Raw genomic sequence first — 18,819 nt, 5'->3', positions numbered from 1 at the left:
TGTCTTTATCGCCCGCGCTCCCGCGGGGCCCCGCTGAGGCCCCGCTCCCGCCTGGGCGGCGCCGGGCCCGGCCGCCCCCGCCCCTGCCGCCGCCTCGGCCGCCGAGCCCGGGCCCGGCACCGCCCCCGGCACCGCCCGGGAGGCAGGATCAGCCCGGAGGTGAGCGAGGAGCATTGGAGATCGTTGAACATGTTGTGCGGGGCTCCGTCGGCGGTCCGGCCCGCCACCGACGAGACGCAGCGGATGGTGGAGCAGGTGAGGGGCCGGGCCCGCGCCGGCAGGGCCCCGCCGGCGGGGGAAGGGCCGTGCAGGGCCTGTCCGGGCCCAGGGCGTGCTCGGCCATTGCTCTGCGCGGCCGAGCGCCGAGACGCCGCCCCCCGGTGTGAAAGCTGGAAGAAATGGGGAAGGCGCGGAGCAGTCGCCGGCTCCCGGAGCTCTCCTTGCCTGTGCCCGCCTGGCGTGGCCCTGTTTACTCCAGAGGGACCGTGGGCAGCGCCGGGTGCGCGGGGAAACCCGGCAGAGCCGTTGCCCTGAGCTCGGGGAACGAGCTCCAGTGCTGCTTACAAAATCTGAACCTTGTGCATACCTTTGGGGTTTTGGGGTTTTGTTGTTTGCGTGGGAAGGAGGGGGGGCGGGGGGGGTGTTTGGGTTACTGAAGGGGTGAAACGTGGAATAAGCAAGAAAGCTTCTTCGCTGCTTCTGCTTTTCCCCAACACAGAATTCAGCTCGGAGCACTGCCAGCTTCAAATCGTGGTACTACTTAGAGTGCCACAAATTATTGCTCATGTCATTGGAACACGTGCTGTTACTCTAAAAATGCCAGTGTGCAGCTAAGTTCTTTCAGAGCACATGTTCTTTTTATCATGGAAACTCAAGTTCCTTCTGCTTTTTGGCTTTTCAGCTAGGGTGTGGTAAGCAAGAGAGCGAAGATGAAGGATGCGCTCCGGCTTCTGACACTCTTTGTCATTCTGGGCCTGTTCCCTGGGCAGGAGCAGTTCCCAAACACGTACAGAGCATCCAAAGGCACAGCAGGCACTGAAATGAACATTTAGCTTGTACAGGCTGAGGATTCTGTGTTCGAGGAAAAAGAAGAGATATGCATCTCCTAAGCACCAGCCTGAGTTTGCAGTAATAAGCACATGATTGAGAATTGCTGGGAGTCATAATTATTGCTTTGACCTGAAAAGCCCTACATGTCATGTTAAAGGTAATGCAGATATGCAATTAGCATGGGCTGAAAATTAGGTTTTAAATCTCGACTTTCTGTTCTGTAGCAGACTGCCGTGGTTTGGTAATCCAAAAACAAAACCCTGTTGGATTCAGAAGTGAAAAGAATTAACCAAAAATCTCATGTTTTCATTTAAATCACTTAAATACCTTAAAGTTTATCCGGCTTGTTTTGACTGCCAGTTTAAATTACTTCCTTTAATGAAATACAGGTGGGAAAACCCAAACTTGAAACTTGCCCATGCTCTCATATCCTCATCTGGACACTGCTGGAGAAAACATTCGTTTTGTTAAATCGAGGTAGCCTTCTCAAATCGTTTTGTTTGCTTAAAATCAGGCCTTGGTGGAGATTTATTAGAGCCTGCCAGTTTGCTTGCCATTAACATATTCCCAGTTCCTGCCTTTCCACTTCTTGCCTTCATTTTTACAGTTTCGTAAGAATCCTTCTGATGGCAACAACTGAATGTTGTTCAGTTTTGTGACCCAGAGCAGGTGTCATGTCACACAGGGCACAGAGGCTTCCTTCAGCAGTGTCTGGTTTAGGAATGCCGTAGGAACACCCTCCTCACAGCAAGGATTTCCACCCAGGCCTGTTCAGCTTTGGCTTCTCACTGGCAGAGCTTATCCAGGGTGATTCTGAACCATCTTTTAGTTAAGTGCTCTGGGAGTGCATGGCAACCAGGCCTGGAGGGCAGTGGAGAGCCTTCAGGGCATGATCATTTCCAGCCCTGTGACTGAATCATGGCTTGTGTGGGTGGGAAGGGACTGCACCTCCTGCCTGAGCACAGGGTCAGCATCCTCAGGCTGCTCAGAGCTTTGTCCTGTCAGGTCCTGAAAACTTCCAAGGATGGAAACTGTGCAGCTTCTCTGAATGCTCCTGCTGTACTGCAGGACTATCTTCAGGGGGAATGTTTCTGTTCTTATCCAGTCTGAACCTCCAGTTTCTGTTTATGACCACTGTGTCTCATTCTTCTGCCATCTGGAAAGTTTCATCCCTGGAAAGAGTCTGGCTTCTTGTAGGTATTGGAAAGTTTTCTTCAAAGCCTTCTCTTACCTGGGCTGAGCAACCTCATTTTCTTCCTCTCCTCACAGCACAAGTGCTCCAGCCATCCTGGTGTGCTCATGGAGTGCTCCTGGCGACCCTTCACTGAGCTCACTACAGTTTTTGGGTGTCTGGTTTGTACTGGGGACCCAGAACTGGACACAGTGTTCCACATTTATAACAAGGGCCGAGTAAAGGACAATAATCACTGACCTGTCTTCTGGCTAGGCTCCTGCTGATGCAGCCCAGTATACCATTAACTTTGGCACCATCAGGACTCCCAGATCCAGACTGAGATCTAGAACCAGGTCTTTGGGAGAGTCTTTCTGTCTGGGATCTCCCTCCCCACACTGACTCAGGATGCTCCTTGGTCACATGCTGTGGTGACTCAGTGCCACACGTGATAACACCCTGACAAGATTGCAGCTGCAGGACTCTGAGCTGTCTGCACCCAGGGGCCAGTGTTCAGCTTGCTGGTGGAAATACAAAATGTGCTGAGCTGGGGTGATTTAGTGACTTCAGAAAGCAAAGTTGCACAGTTCCTAGGATTGCTAAAGGAGCACAGAACAGGATAGGGTCAGTGGGATACTTATGTCTGCCCCGCTGCTTAAAATTTGTAAAAATATCTCTAGTGATAAAAACAACCACTTGCTCCAGCCTCTGACTCAGGAGAATGGGAGGAGGCAGGAGTGAATCATGGTGTTTTCTGGGGCTGTGCCCTTCTGTGCATCTTAGAATGCCGCTTTGATTTCCATATGGGGAAAAAAAAAAGAAAAATCAAAAAACAAACTAACAAACAAAAAAAAAACAAACAGAAAAGTGTCCAAACATTATTATCTTGCTTGTGACATACTAATCATAGACTGGAGGAAGTGTAGAGGTATGACCTCTGAGAGAAGATAAAAAGCAGGGACAGGATGGTTACTGAAAAGGCACCAGAGTTCTAGGAGTTGGAGAGGTGGGAGGACATACCCTGTTCAGGAATTGTTTCTGTTCCTGCTTCACCTACAGCACCTGAGCATTGGCAGGTTGGCACTTGTTTTTCCCCAGGGAAGGATGTGGGATTTAGGCAGGAGTGCAGAAGTATCTATTTTCCTTGAATTTAGGAAGGAGAAGTACACCATGTAGCTGGTGGATCTACTCATGGCTGGCACTCCTGCCCTGGGAGTGAAGGGAGGGCTATGCAATGATGGAGTGCAGGAGGTGCAGCCTGCAGCAGGCAAGGACTTGCAAGCAAGCAAGAACTCCAACAACTTGCCCTGCAAAACAAAATATCTTCTACTTTCCTAACCAAGAATTTTCCATATAGCCACAATGTGCTTGAGTGCCCAGTGCAGTTGGCACTGAGCACTCGAGAAGAGAGTGCATCTCAGGAGTTCATGGCTCCCTCTAGGGTACTGGACAGGTTATTTTGACTTCTTGAGCACTGTTTTGCAGTTTGAAAACACAGATTCCAGCAGACATGCTGAAAGAACTGTCAAGTGTTGTCCAGACTCGGTGTCAGCCTGCAGTGACTCACTCCCACCTCGGTCTCAGCTTTTCCATCTCCCTGGATTCCTGGTCCTGTTTTCACACAAAACTCAACATGATTCATTTTGATCTTTTAATGTCCTGGAAAAGCAGGAGCTCTGTGTCTGGGAATTCAGCAGCAGTAAACTGTAAGCCTTAAATACGTGAATCTTGCATCAGTCTTAAAGAATCTGTTGTTTCCTTCAGGTAAAAGCTCAGCTAGAAGAAAAAGAAGGGAAAACCTTTGATGTCTTCACTGCAGTGGAGTTTAAAACTCAGTTGGTTGCTGGAACAAACTACTTCATCAAGGTAGAGGATGCTGGGTTGTTTCTCTTGTATTAATATGTATAATCTTTGGAATGGTGGGGGGTTTTTTTCTTTCTTAATTAGAGGAGAATGCTTACGATTTGACCTTAATAAGAAAAAAAAAAAGTGCATTAAAAAACCACAAATATCCACCTCCAACCCCTCTCCCTGTCTGTTAAATAGAGAATCTTTTCTCCATTTTCATGGGAAGATTAGGTGGTATTTCTGCAAGGTCACAGTTCCTAGTCTGCGTTAAAACAAGCCAATGTTTTTTCTTACTGCTTGTCTGGTGCTCCATCCTCAAACCAGCCCAGCCTCTGCCACCCCTCCTGCTGCAGGCTGCTCCCCCTGCAGGGATCTCACTGGCTTTCCTGCTTTGCAGGTCCATGTTGGGAATGAGGAGTTCGTGCACCTGCGGGTGTTCAAGAGCCTCCCCCACGAGAATGAGCAGCTGAGCCTCCACAGTTACCAGAGCAGCAAGACAAAGCACGATGAACTGGCTTATTTCTAGCAACCTCTGCTGTGTTGCCCTGGCTGGTTCTTGTGTGCATTTTCTACAGGCTGCAAAATGTTGATTCCTGTGCCAACAAAGGCAGAAAAAAGTGTCTTTTTTTTAACATCATGGTGGAAGAAAATCAATTTCTTTTATTCCATTCCCCTCCTGTGCAATCTCCAAATCTGAGAGTCACAGAGCTCTCCTATTATCTGCACTAATGTAAACTCTACTTTTATTGCAACTTAACTTAGGCTTTAGTGCAACTTAACCAGAATGCTGTGGCTGAGTCCTGTTTGTGGACTTCCTTGGTCTGGAAAGCAGAAGGGGAGTGACACCAGCACTCATATATTTGCAGCAAGGAACAGCAAGAAGGCCTCAGTCTTTTCTGTACTGTTTTGCAACTGTGAATATATGTGTAGATTTAAATGGTACTTTGTATTTTATGGGCAAAGACCTGATGAGAGACTCGAGCTGAAGCAATTTTGCAAGGAAGAGAAAGAGGCTTACAGTAGTTTGAAACAAACATTCCCTTGGTAATCATGCTCATCCTCTTGCAGCAGTAGCATGTAATGTCCCATAGAGGGTGTGTGAGTTTAAAATCCCAAACCAGCTTGCTTGTGTTCTCAGTCCTATGAAAAAGTCCTGGAAAGGAACTTAAGCTGGACAAGCATTTCTGCATTTATAACAATAAACGTTTCTTTTGACTTGAGCTGGCATCTTTGACTGGTGCTCTACTGTTCTCTCCACTGGTTTTCACTATTGATGATTATCTTGCTCAGCTTTTTTTCCTCAAGTGTTTTTTTATATTCCAGATAACCTTATGTTTATTCTATGTCTTAATTAGAAATACTTTATTTTAATCTTGTGACAGACATGAAAGATAAAAAAGTCCTCTGCAGGTATATCAGCAGCAAAAGGAAAATATGGACAATAGCTTTGCAAACTTATTTTATTTACTGTCATGGGCAGAGCTCCCGTAGGATTTGCAGAGGTGAGGCACTGCACCTCATCACGTTTTAGAAGTAGGTCAGAGGGTCATCTCTGGTTTTGCCAGTTTGAAAATCAGCAAGGCTGGGACCTTGGTTCTCATAAGGAAGTCTCTGAAACACCTTTAAGTGGACATAATTGGCATCCGAAACTTGGACCTAGAAACCAAAAGAGTGGGAAAGTGAGGATCATGGGCTCAAAGCAGGTTCAAACAAAAGGCTGTTCTTTACATTCTTAAAAGGACACCTTTTCTCAGGATCTTCATTTTAGACGTACCTTCATTCTTACTTAAACAGCTTTTATCCAAATCTGGATAGTAACTGGTGGCAGAACCTGCCTACAGCTGTAGAAAACTATATTAAAACCCCTCAGACTCAGGAGAAGGGAAAATGAGCAGAACTGCTTGGGTGTGGAAGCACCAGAAGATGCAACAGGAGAAAGGTTTTGATGGTGTCCTATTTCAGTCACCAAGATGCCAGAACATTTGCTCACAAGTTCCTGGCACACTTGTAGGAGACAAGAGACAATGAGGAAACCTCCATTGGGGTTTGGGGGTGGGACAGAGTGCAGACACCATGTCAGCTCCCAAAGGGTACAGAAAGATCTAATACGGAGAGACCAGCACATGGGCCTGAGAAGCAATGATAACCTGAAAGCCAGTCTGCAGAGTTACCCCAAACACATCAGTGCCTGAACAAGGAGTCTGACACATCCTGGTGCTTTTGGGAGTGCCAGGAATAAATACTCTTCCAAAGAAATTAACCTTACCCCAGTAGAAAAAGTTCTCACATAAAGACTTGGTAAGAGGCTGTAAAATTTCATTCTTACAGAGCCAAGCACAACAGGTGCTAAACTTTCCCTTGCTGAGGGACATGGAAACTTTAATGCCTTAGTCTCTAAGAGGTTTTTACATGCTTTCTGGTGGCTGCAGTGTGGTGCTATGCTTGGTCTGGGTTGCATCTCAGGTGTAAGTCTGCTGGTAAAACATCAGGGAGGTGGAAGATTCAGAAATATAAAAGAATTTATATTGTGGAACAGTTTGTTCCCATTAATGCTAAAATGAGGAACTCTTTTTCATCACTGGTAAAATTGGAAGAGACCAATCATCCATTTCCAGTGTTACAAATGGATTTCTTCCCAGTTCAGTAATACATCAATCTTCATTTCTGGGCTAAGGGTTCTTTTAAGGAAGCACCTGGGAAAGAAGAAGGTTTGGCAGCATCTGTCCTTCCTGGGATCTGCTAAGTATGGAAAGTGTGGAGCTAATGCTCACTGTCTCTCTGCAGAATTACTCTCCTTCAAACATTACAGGCCAATTTCTCTAATAAAAAATTCTTCCAATTCCCTTGTCAATGGAGCATACCCTGCCAGGCACATGTCCACACACACGTGGGGTTTCAGCAGTCAGAGGCCATGCCTGCTCTGCTCCAGAAGGCCAGCCTGCTGCTCAGCAGTGCTTGCTGGCCTTCAGATGAAAAATAAACCCAGACATTTCTTCTGTGCTACTTCACAGAAAGCTGCTCACAGCCATTGGTCAGGGTTCCCAGTAGATGAGGAATGCTGCTATCAGAGGGCTCCAAATAAGCATTACCCATTTTTCCTCTGCAGCAGAGAGGGGGTTTTGAAAATACAGAAAGAACCAGCAGGCAGGCTGTACCTCTGCAGCATCCAAAACATCGACACACCTGCTTGCGTGCAAAACTAGTCAGCAGACATTGTTCACTGCATTACAAAACTGACTCTATCTCTCCATCAGCTCCTCAAGCTGACTTCAATTTCATCCCAACAAACATAGCTGAAGGACTCAGACACTATTTTTCCTTGAAAGGAAACAGAAGACCAGTTATGACTCGTTAAAATAATTTGTCTTGGGAACGCAGTCTGTAGTCCTTGAGGAGGATGATCCTAAGAAGCTTACCAGTCACATCTGAATAAGCACAGGGCATGTTTTAGAATATTTATATTCCCGCTTACAGTAGTGTCAATCAGGAATTTTGTAAGCATTTGGTGGTAGTCCCCACTTCTGTTACTCACATCAGATGGTTAGGCATCATAGAAGCCTATGATGGTTGCTTCTCTTTCTAGCTGTAAGTCACTCTGCAAGTCACCTGTATCATTTAATTCCAAAACACTCCCTCCTACAATATATACCAACCTTAATAAAGTACATTGTCCCAGCAACCACTTGAATCCTATATTCTATCGCTTTAAACTCACGACAGTTCGTGTTTGCCCGGCTTTCAAACTGTGGCTTCACCTGTAAAAAGACGGGGAAGAATGATTGGCAGGTTGATACTTAGGGATTTCTTTCACACACACCACTCCAATTTTCATTCTTTCAAACATACTCCTTTAATGAAACTCCACAAAGTGACTGAGGGTGCCCTCAAAGCCCTCATCCAAATCATCAGTAAAGATACTGAACAGGCCTGCTCCCAACACTGAGCCCTGGGTGCACCACCTCTGACTACCAGATGTAATTCCATTCACCACTTCTCCCTGGGCCCAGCCATCCACCCACTGTTTTCACCCAGTGAGCAGTGCACCTGTCCAGACTTCCTCAGTAGAATACTGCAGGAATTGGTGTCAGAGGCTTTACTAAGGTCCAGGCAGACGACATCCACAGCCTTTCCCTCATCCATTAGGCAGGTCTTGGAAAGAGATCAGGTTGGTCAAGCAGAACCCGCCTTGCATGAACCCATCCTGGCTGGGCTTGAATCCCTGGTTGCTCTGCACATGCTGTGTGATGGCACTCAGGATGAGCTGTTCCATGACCTTCCCCAGCACTGAGGTCAGCCTGACAGGTCTGTAGTTCCCTGGATCCTCCTTCCTGCCATTCTTGTAGATGTTCTTTTAGAGAGCCACCAAATTAGCCAAATTCCAGTTGTGTGAGACCTCCCTGGTTCACCAGGACCCCTGGTAAATCATGGACAGTGGCTTGGAGAGCTCTTCCATGAGCTCCCTCAGTACCCTCAGGTGGATTCCATCCAGCCCCATAGATTTACATGTTTAAGTGGAGAAGCAGGTCACTGTTTCCTTTGGACTGTGGGAGCTTCATTGTGTTCGTTGTCTCTGTCTTCCAGCTCAGGGAGCTGGTACCCTTAGGACAACTGCTCTGACTATTAATGATTGAGGTTAAGAAGGCTTTAAGTACCTCAGCCTTTTCTTTATTTTTTGTGGCAACACTTTCCCCAACATCCAGCAAATGAAGGAGATTCTCCTTAGCCCTCTTTTTGTTGCTGATGTATTCATAAGAACACTTTTTGTCACTGCTTTTGGCAGTGGCCAGAGTTAAGTTCTAGTAGGGGTTTTGCCTTTCTGACTTTCTGCATAACCTCCCAACACCTTTGCAGTCCTCCTGACTTGCCTGCCCCATCCTCCAAAGCTTATAAACTCTATTTTTTACCCTGGGTTCCAGCCAAAACCCTCTGTTCAGCCAGTCCAGTCTCCTTCCCCACCAGCTTGTCTTTTGGCACATGGGGACACACTGCTCTTGCACCTTTAGGATTTACTTCTTGAAGAGTGCCCAGCCTTCCTGGATCTCTCTGCCCTTCTCCTTGCCTCCCAAGGGATTCTTTCAGCCAGTCTGCCAAACAGGCCAAAGTCTTCCCTCCAGAAGTCCAAAGCAGTGGTTTTGCTGTTGCCCTTCCTTGTCCAAGAATCAAAAACTCCCCCATTTCATGATCACTGCATGACCACCACTCAGAAAGCAGAGACAAACTTTCCTAGGCTGGGTGACGTGGTGGCCCTCTGCACGACACCCACGCTGATGAGCAGATGCATTACTGAGCTTGGGCAGAGGAGCAGTGTCAGTATCAGCCTGCTCAGGCTGCCCTGGGCAGGGCCAGCAGCACCTCAGCACTTCTCACCACCCACCTGTTTCACAGGTACACACTGAATTAATTTACTTGCCCAGCACAAGCACCTACAGCTGGCTACCACTCCCATGACATTCCTTCCTAGCAGGAAGGCCACAGAAAGCACCCAAGGAACATCCAGATTGTTTCCAGAGAGCCAGAAATTATCATCCTATTCAGCTTCCTCATGATCTCTTACTCTGCTCTTCTGCTGAGCAGCTTCCACAGGGTTTCTATCCTCAGGAACTAATAACTGTACTATCAGCTGAGGAGCTGCTAACTCGGGCAAACCAGGGAAATTTTAATTCCCAACACCCTTCCAACTGACTGGGGCAGGGGGCTCCTAGAATGCTCCTAAGTGGCAACTTTTTGTTCATCATATTTCTCTCTCAGAACAAAACAAAGCCACTTCTCTCCAGTTTTGCTCTCTCTCCTCTGACCACTCTGTCCCCCATTTGTTATTTACAGACTGAGTCTTCAGTAAAATCAAGCAGGCAAACAGCTCCTTAATCCTCAGGTGAAATATATAACATTCCTAAGGTCTTATCTAACAGCATCTTAAACCCAAAACATTCCTTAGTTTTGGGCAACAGCTGTAAATCAAGGAGACCAAATAAATAACATTCCTCAACTCACTAATGATGGCCAGACACAAGGCACAGGTGTAAGTAAATAATTATGTAATCCCATGAGCAGACAGACCTTGCACATCCCAAGCTCTGCAGACACTCTCCACAGCTCCATTGAAATCATAGGAATTGCTTCTCTGCTCAGCACAACATAAAAGCCCACAGAACTGCTTCATGCAAGGGTGACACTTCTGCTGGAAGGGTAGCAGGATTTCCCCAACGTAAGGTTTCCATAGGAGTATTTTCCTTAGAGAACTATGCCAAAGCCTCTGCAAGGGAGGAAAGGACTAGGAAGCATTCTCTCCTCCTGCTCTCAGCACAGGGCACAAATTTCACCTTGCAGAAAATAAAGAGCAAAGAACAATCTGTTTTCATTTTTGTGAAACTACTGAGAACAAAAGAACACTAAAATTAGGATCAGTCCTTTTCTGGAATCAAACAGAAACTTCATACTATCCACATTTCAGATTCCATATGTGTCCTGTACTCTGGGAGCATTAGCACTGCCTGAAACCAGCACTCACATTTTCAAGTGCCTGTTTGTTCACTGACGCCCAAGTGCTGTGGTTTCACCTCCAATACACACTGCAGGACTTCTGATGACCCATAAATAGCACAGTCCAGCACTGAAAACAAAGCTCAGTATCTGGCATGGTGCTTGAGCCATTTCACAGACTCATTAATTAAATTTCACGGCCCTCAGCTGGCCCCAGCTTACACATAAGGAAACAAGAATGGCAAATATACAAAGGTGCTACAAGTCCCTTGCTAGGGTCTCCCCTCCATAGGTAAAAGGGAATTTCTGATCTCTGCAAGTGCTGCTCCTTCAAACATTCCTGCCAGCATAGAAGGAACAGTGATTCTGCTCCCAAGTAATTCAGTCAGTGTCCCCCAAATAATTGTAGATCATCCATTTCTCTTTCTGCTCTGCACTAAATCATCTCTGACTAACCTGTTACCTCTGGTAATCCCAGCAGTGACTGACAAATAAAGCCCTACAATGGAAGAAGGCTCAGAGGAGCTGAGGAGGGTGCCACCCATGAAATTCAGGAATAATGCAGGGTGTGACTGACCACAGCTTTTGCAAATAAACTGACTTTATCTCAAGACAAAGGTTGACCTCAGGGTGTTTTTGATAAATAGCTCTGTCAGTGGAGGGGATCATGTGGCAGTGTAACTCCCCGAGTTCAATAAAAGAAAGTGAACACAGCCCTGAGTTAGCTAGACCCGCATGGGGGAGCGAACACATGGCTCTGCCCAATCCTGAGTATAAAAACTAAACGGTTGGACAAAAGAATTTTGAAGAAAACTGCTGGCTAGAGCAGAGTTCAACCCACAACCCCCCTCCCAGTCACTGAGGATGCCCAGTGTTGGTGACACAGAGCGTGTTGTACAGACCAGAAGTGCTGAACACGCTGGTATCCTCAGGGAACTGGGATTGCAGTCCCTACATTTTGCTAAGAGTAACTGAGACCTGTATCAAGTTACAATTTATTTGTATCACTCTGTTAAATCAGACTCTTCATGTAACATGGAGTATCTTCTAAAATCAGTAAACTGAATGTCAAACATTATCCCCTCCATAAGTGGACTATGGAGAAGAGCGCTGTCACAGTACTGGGCTGCCTGGTCTCAGTCTGCAAGATCACAGAAGATGTGGAGGGATGCTGGTGCAAATTCTGTCCTTGGTGGCACGGCAAAGGAGAGAGCTGGGAGCCCTGCACATCAGGTATAGTGAGTGTGCAGCAGTATCGGCCAATGCATTCAGCCCTGCTACTTCCTATTTTTGTTTCCTCAAGGAGTGCTTGAGTGCAATTGCCCAAGGGAGAGGACCTCATCTTTCAGAGCCAGAAGGATGAAGATGACTGGGTGGGTGGCAACATAAGATGGGAGTTTCCCCGAGATGTGTTGTTCCCCTTTCATTCCTCAGGATGCATTTTATACTTTCTTTAAAAAGAGCTGCGGCACTGCAGGGCATTAGAGGATCTGCAGAGGTGCTGCTCACACAGCTGCTCCAGGACAGGACCACAGCCTGCAACCCACCACCTGGCTACTGGGCTCACTCACGGGCCTGCCTTGTGCCAAGCTCACCTTGCCTCGCCAGCAGCCCCTGTATCACAGCTGTGACTCTAGAAAACGCTTAATACCAGCAGGGAACACACAATTTAAAAATAGCTTTGTCCTGTATATATAATTATTTACTGCATATTAGCATATGGTTTGTCCTGTGGAGTCCTTCACTGAGGAATGAATTCCACCAGGTACAACCTCTTCCCTTCCAGTATGCCACCTCTCATTTAAACAAGTGACCTCACTGCTGGCATAGCAGAGCTGGGCTTGGAGCTTCACATGGACATTAACTGAAGGTAGCCAGTATCATGCCTGGCCATGGACAAAGAGGAGACAGAGAAGTGGTTTGTATCACTCTTACCAAGGCACTTCCTACATAGAATGCTGAGAAAACACTGCCGGGCAAGGGAATTCCCACTTTCAGCATGAGCTTCTTCAGTCTAAAACCCAGCTCAGTCTCCCAGGCTTTACAAAAGCTTCAGGAATGGCCTCTGTGCACACAAGTAACTTAATCTAGAGACAGGGTGCAACTCACCTGGTTAACAATCTGCTGAACTTCTGGAGTAGCTGGCTTGGTGTCAGATAAGCCCCCAGTCATCATGGTGGCAGGTGACTTCTCTGAAATGATGAGTGGCTCTGAAGAGGGAAGTTCAGTGCAGTCTGAGCAGAGTCCTCAGGCATCTCACATATACATACACATGTCATGGAATCATGTGACCTGCAACACATGGAGCCTACCATTACTGAACTGGAGAAGGAGACAAATGGGGGAAAGCAGGGGAAAAGCTATGTAAAGCACTGGCAATATTATTAATAAACGTAAAAAGCACTTAAAGAAGTGTTTATGGTCTGCACATCAAAAAGAAAAGCAAACAGCCTCCAGTCACCCACACCTTAAAAGAGAGTTGGTTTGGGCTGCAGCTGGAACCTCTGGCCTCTCCACCCATGTGCAGATGACTAGGCTGAGCTCTTGAGAAACAGATCAAAGACACACCCAGTATTTCCCAACACCTTTCTTGATCAGAGGAAAGGATGCAGCACTTCCCTTAGCATAGGTGCCATTCAACTTGAAATTTTATTCTCTCAATATCCTTTTAAGTGGGGAAATGGTAGCAGATGGCATCTTACATTCAGTAACTTGACTTTCCTCTGCCTGACTAAAAAGGTGCCAAGGTAAACACCAGCACCAGAAGTAGAAAATAATTCAATCCCAGATTCAGGTAAGTATTGCAAATAAGGCATTTCTGCTTCTATCCCATAAAATCAAGAGCTGCATTCAGGCAATCATAATAGCAACTGAATGTGCAATAAAATCTACTTTTTAACTCTAGTGCAAATTTCCTGGAAGACAAAGTACAATCAAAAAAACCACAAACACTATCCCAATTTCAACATATGCTGCTGAAACACATAACATGGGAACATATAGTCAGAAGTATTCGTTCTGCAGTTACAGTCACAGTCACATGGCACAGTCACATTGATGAATGCAAATGTACAAAGCTCAAAACCTACTGGGGGAAGGCTAGCAACTGCTAGCAGGTAAGGGAGAGCTAACACTTCAAGACCACAGAAAAAAATTACTCCCCATCAATCCCCCTCACCAGCAATAAGAGGAATGTTGTCCCAGAGCAAGAACCAGAGAAGCAGCAACAGCCAGGCACTGTTTAGTCTGTAGGGGCAGGTACATGGGAGCAGGTGAAAAGAGAGTATGTGCTGCACACAGGCAATGGGCATTTCTGCTGGGATCAGCGTTAGGGAATTTGTTAGGAATAGGTGGGTTTAGGGCCACAGCCACAGTGTTATCTGTGTCCTACCCATACTACTGATCCCCCTCCTCACAGATAACAAGTGATGCAAGACACTGTAAAAAAAGTACTTCAGATCTGACTTCAAGGTCTGGTTTTGGTATAAAGCCCCTGAGACTGAGAAACTGGGGCTGTAGCAGCCCTACACTCAACAGTATTGATGAGTATCACAGCATATTACTGAAAAAGATATTGCAGAATTTTCCAAACTTGACCAGCAGTGCTATGGAAGTGGACAAAAAGCATTTGAGGAAAATCATTGTCCTGAGACAACATTTTTGTGAACAGAGAAAAATCCTTCCAGTTTTCAAGAATAAAGGGAGTGGGCAGCTGTCAAAACTGGAATTATGCTCCTTTCATCAACTCCTCTCCAGATGAGGAGTTCCTCAGAGCCCTATTCATAGAGCTGATGACAACTCAAACCTTTTGTGTAAGACCCCGCTGATTCACTCAGATGCTGACCATGTTTCACCGCTTGTGCCTCATACACGCAGCAGGACAGATAAGGAACTGAAAGAGCCAGCTCACCTTACTGAGGCCAGAAATCAGGGAATGTGTCCAACAACTGCACAGCACCAGTGCTAGAACAGGACATTTTATAAACCTGTCCACTCACCAGGATACAGATCCTGCTAACTTCCTTGGGAAGGGATGTTAAGATCCCCAGGGCAGCAGTACACTCATGGAGAGCTCTTGATTCTGTCTTGCAACAAATATACTGAGCACAAAGTATAGGAGGGTTCATTTATAATCTTGGAAATCTAGGTGTGAAACGAAAAGATACTAGTTTTGTGTGGAAATCATTCACTGGACTCCATATTTCTGGGTTTGCTGGTTTTTTACTTTAAAGCATAACAACTTTTCTTTTCCCCTGGAATGCATAGTTGTGCAAAAGGGAAAAAAAAAATCAAGACTAATTGTCAGGATGTTGATGATGAAGTTTACAGAGGCAAATCAGACTGTTTCCTTTCCACAGCAGTGCTAATGGCTGTCCCAAAATCCAGTGATATTTCTAAGGCTGGGATGCAGTACTCATCCTGCCCAAGTATTTCATGAAACCACTTTGAAGTGCTGACATTTCACCGACCTGTGATCAAAAATGATCAGAGGCAATTGATCAACCTTATCTTGGGCAACTCCCACCTCCACCCACCCCACTCTACACTAAGTTTTGGATATAATGAACAGGATCTGGAACACTGCCATGAAAAGAACAGTCGCTCCCAGGCCACCTCTTGCACAACAAGGTGAGTGTGCCCCTGCAGTGTTTGAGACATGGCTGGTATCACATACCAGGCCTGCCTGCACTCTCCCATCAGCACAGCTGGCAGCTTCCCTTCACATCACTGTGCTGCTGTTATCTTGGAGAATCTCTGCTGGGACACCCCCGCTGGCATTCTGTACAGCTTCGAAGCTGAGTAACATCTTGCACCATGTACTATTCCAACACAGAAGAAACAGATCTTTACCGCTTGCAGGCCACTACTCCCTGGCCCTGTTTAAGCGATTTTAAGAGGCACAAACTATTGCTGATAAAAACACCAGTACAAAACAAAGCAAACAAAGTAAAATATAAAAAAAACCTCCACCAAAATCCAAATCCCAGGGTTATGTATTTACAAGTCATTTTTAAGCCAGGAATGAAGTCAGCTCTGTAGAAATGATTGTGAAAGCCAAGTCAGTAAGGTAAGTCTTCTGGTTTCAGTGACAAGACACGTAATTGTAACTGGGCATGACACATGGTCTGAATGTCTTCAAGAGCTTCTAGAGGAAATCGGCCCTCCATACCAGCTGAAGATACGTTTTCATCACCACAGGAACAACAGCCTTGATTTTCAACATGCTGGTATGCAAAAAAGGTTTTACCTCCTGCTATCCATCCTGATTTTGAAAAATTTCTGACACCATACATGAACAAGGATCAACAGAAACCTGACCTTCAGCAGCACAAAATTCTCATAGCCCAGCCTATGCTAAGCCTCTTCCTCTCAGCCTGCTTCAAGACAACTGAAATCTGTTAAAAATACTCTATAAAGAAATTACCTGTTTCATCAGTCTTTCACACCTACAGGCTGCAGAAGACAACAGCACTGAACGGCAGAAAAAGAACACCTCTGTTTCACAGAAGGAAAGGTACACAAGCATGAGAGGACTTTCCAAGCAAGCGGGATCTGCCCACTTCTATTCACCACTTGCAAGCAATGGCAAAGCCCCAGTAGAGAAAGCAAGGCACCCACAGGACTCTGGACACAGCCATCAGCTGTGCTCAAATGCCTTTACTTGCAGAAATAGAAGTTAAAACCAGGGAAAGGATGAAATCCTGCTGTTTGTAGGGTGCACTATTTGACCCCCACATGACAGCAAACAGCCCAGTAATTTTGTAACCACCTCAATAGTAATGTTGAAGCAAGGTTCAATCCCTGACTAAACACAATCCTGTAATCGTCAAGCATCCTTAGATACAGGATTTACCTGCCTGTACAGGTTCAGTGTGGCACACAGCTCACACCAATGCCTCTGCCCACATGCCAAAACATCCCACTCCACATGCAGCTCTGAGGTACCCAGGAAACAGCCGAGCCGCGCTCTCCTGCTCCGCACCCAGAGCGTGGCATGCAATTCCATGTACTCACCTCCGTGTTCCATGGAGTTCAACAGCAACATCAAACAGCCTCTGAGCCACCTGATTGGCCATGGACAAGGGTAAGAGACAGCCCTCTGTGCTCAGAGCAAACTAAATAAAGCAATTCAACATCTTAGTGCAACCCTCTGTATGCAAGCTGCAAAGACCCCAAGAAGAGATGTTTGGTGTGATATATGTTATGGAATTAATTCGTGTTTTATTGTAATATATGGTACAAAGTCATTCATGCTTAAGGAATAAAAGTGTCCAGGAATTGTGCCGCCTCTGCCGGGAACAGGGGAAGCGACTCATTTGCAACAGAAAGAAGGGTGGCACCAAGAGGAGATGAGTCTCCTCCAAAGGTGGGTCTGACAAGGACCCAGTGATCAACACCCGATATGTATCTTACCTATATTATATGTATCTCATCTACATCGTCAAGGGCGTGCATCCCAATACCTGGTTCCCGTAAATTAAATCAAGTGCCCATCCCTTCCCAGAAAGTTGTTCAGCAGACCAGCAGCGAGAAAAAGAGGTTCCACAAATATGCAAGAAAAAAAAGAGGGACAAAAAGAATGAGGCAGCCGAAAAACTGTATAAAAATGGACCCTGCAAAAACAGAATTTGTGAACAGATGGAGACTCGGTGCGATAGAGGCCAAATCTAACGTTCACCCAGTGCCGACCCCGGGCTCGACACTGTATTTTTCTTGTGGCTTTCTCGGACTTTTATATCACAATTTTTCAATAAATTTCTTTATTAAAAAAATTGGCTTATCATTTATTACATGGGGATTTAGGAGTCTTCTCATGGTATCAGTTTTTCATACTCAGGTTTGTATAGGAATACTTGTTTGGCCTTATATTCAAACTGAAAATAACTCTATGTTGGGCTGATTTTTTGGGGTTGTGGGTTTGGGGGTTTTTTAACAGCTTCCTCATAACACATGCCAAAAAAAAAAAAAAAAAAAATCTGTGTATCACATCCATTTCACAGGTCATTTATCATAGCATCTGCTTAAGTGAAGAAACTTTCCACAACAGCTGAACAAACATCTGGATTGATAAAGGAAGACAATGATTAATTCTCATGACAGTCTCTAGTTTATACAGAAATAAAGAATTATATTTCAAGACTATTGATCCAAGTCTATACACACTCGTAGAAGTTTCCATTGTACCACTGGCTTAAAAGGAGAATTTGTCATTGCAGTTGATCCAAGCCCTGGAGAGAACAAATATTTGAGACACCTATAGTAGAGGTCAATATTAAAGTACCAACTTCAAAATCAAAACTTACTGTTCTCAACATCTCATTAATTGACCATCATCTCCTGTTGAAACTTCATTAGTGCCAGTTCAGCCCAGAGTTATGAGCAGTATTTGATTTATTCCTGGATGATAAACAATTATAAGAATTTAACAACTGAAGAACAAACACATTTTCTGCTTTCAGAGTTGCAGAAAAACAATGAGAAATCTTCAAGAATGAGTGCTCCAACTCAAAGTTCTGCATAAAGCAGTTGCAGTACCATGAGAAAAAAAGGAAAAAAAAAGAAGTCTGAACATTAGGATTTACATCCTCAAAGACTTAAAATATATTTCTACATCATTCTCAAAAAAAGGTGAGATTAAATACCCTGGTGCCTAAAAGTAAAAGGCAGTTTGAGTCTCTACTGCACAAACAACTATAAAACAGATGCTGCTGCACAGATCTTTGCCAGCTCTCAGTAACACAGGTACATTCCTTCATTTATTTCCCACTCCCTATATATGCAAAGTTTTAGGGATGTGAGAGTATATCCAGTAATTTCATTGCTATTGCTTAATTCCAAAGTGTTTGCAAGACAGGGCCTGTGCTTTTAGGGCTCTGTTTAGGTTCAGTGGTTCTTAAAATCGTATCAGCTGGCAACCACACAGACTTTATCACTTGACTGTCAGCCTATCTGAGACAGACACAAAATAAAAAGTAAAAAGTAAAATATACAGGTGTGATTGCAGCAATTCAGCTTTGCTCCTACCCATCTCCCTTTAAATGCAGCGTTACTGCAGGGGTGCTGCATTAAAGCTTTCTAAACAAAACACCACGGCCAGGATCGGGTATGCACAGCTGTCTCCTCAGTGCAAACACAATTCACCTTCAGAACTAATCTTAAAGGTTCAGAAGGAGGGACAAAAAAGAGACCCTGGACAGTCTCATTCTCAAATGAGACACATCTTCAGCTCCAACCCAAAGTGGTTTTAATTGACACCACATTCCCTTCAT

The 18,819-nt window shown here is 45.4% G+C and overlaps 2 protein-coding genes across 6 annotated transcripts; one reads left to right on the top strand and one right to left on the bottom strand.

Annotated features, from left to right (window-relative positions):
* Nucleotides 1–102: 102 nt before the first annotated feature.
* LOC136284961 (cystatin-B-like) lies at nucleotides 103–5,289 on the top strand. The gene is made up of 3 exons (XM_066175508.1): nucleotides 103–255; nucleotides 3,986–4,087; nucleotides 4,467–5,289. The coding sequence occupies exons 1-3, from the start codon at nucleotides 190–192 to the stop codon at nucleotides 4,593–4,595; spliced, it is 297 nt and encodes a 98-aa protein (XP_066031605.1). The 5' UTR covers nucleotides 103–189; the 3' UTR covers nucleotides 4,596–5,289.
* Nucleotides 5,290–18,000, bottom strand: LOC136284960 (cystatin-A-like). Of its 5 annotated transcripts, none has more exons than XM_066175506.1 (5): nucleotides 16,964–18,000; nucleotides 16,565–16,614; nucleotides 12,659–12,841; nucleotides 7,723–7,824; nucleotides 5,290–5,725 (listed from the first exon to the last, which is right to left on the bottom strand). In XM_066175506.1, the coding sequence occupies exons 3-5, from the start codon at nucleotides 12,722–12,724 to the stop codon at nucleotides 5,597–5,599; spliced, it is 297 nt and encodes a 98-aa protein (XP_066031603.1). In that variant the 5' UTR covers nucleotides 12,725–12,841; nucleotides 16,565–16,614; nucleotides 16,964–18,000; the 3' UTR covers nucleotides 5,290–5,596. The 5 variants fall into 5 exon arrangements, with proteins under 5 accessions (XP_066031603.1, XP_066031600.1, XP_066031604.1 ...); XM_066175503.1 differs by lacking the exon at nucleotides 16,964–18,000 and adding an exon at nucleotides 15,975–16,045 and having other exon boundaries at nucleotides 16,565–16,586; XM_066175507.1 differs by lacking the exons at nucleotides 16,565–16,614; nucleotides 16,964–18,000 and adding an exon at nucleotides 15,975–16,051.
* Between the last annotated feature and the right edge of the window lie 819 nt (nucleotides 18,001–18,819).

The sequence above is a fragment of the Chamaea fasciata genome, unplaced genomic scaffold, assembly GCF_029207755.1.
Source record: "Chamaea fasciata isolate MVZ Bird 193981 ecotype frontalis unplaced genomic scaffold, bChaFas1.0.hap1 SCAF_2, whole genome shotgun sequence".
Lineage (NCBI taxonomy): Eukaryota > Metazoa > Chordata > Aves > Passeriformes > Sylviidae > Chamaea > Chamaea fasciata.
This window is presented reverse-complemented; position numbering and strand designations above follow the sequence as displayed.

Coding starts and splice junctions, on each gene's coding strand:
- LOC136284960 (XM_066175502.1), bottom strand. CDS start 8,209: ATGGATGAGGGAAAGGCTGTGGATGTCGTCTGCCTGGACCTTAGTAAA. Junction 7,825..8,113: donor TACTGAGGAAGTCTGGACAG/GTGCACTGCTCA, acceptor GTCTTTTTACAG/GTGAAGCCACAGTTTGAAAG. Junction 5,726..7,722: donor GGACAATGTACTTTATTAAG/GTTGGTATATAT, acceptor TTTGGTTTCTAG/GTCCAAGTTTCGGATGCCAA.
- LOC136284961 (XM_066175508.1), top strand. CDS start 190: ATGTTGTGCGGGGCTCCGTCGGCGGTCCGGCCCGCCACCGACGAGACG. Junction 256..3,985: donor CGCAGCGGATGGTGGAGCAG/GTGAGGGGCCGG, acceptor TGTTTCCTTCAG/GTAAAAGCTCAGCTAGAAGA. Junction 4,088..4,466: donor GAACAAACTACTTCATCAAG/GTAGAGGATGCT, acceptor CCTGCTTTGCAG/GTCCATGTTGGGAATGAGGA.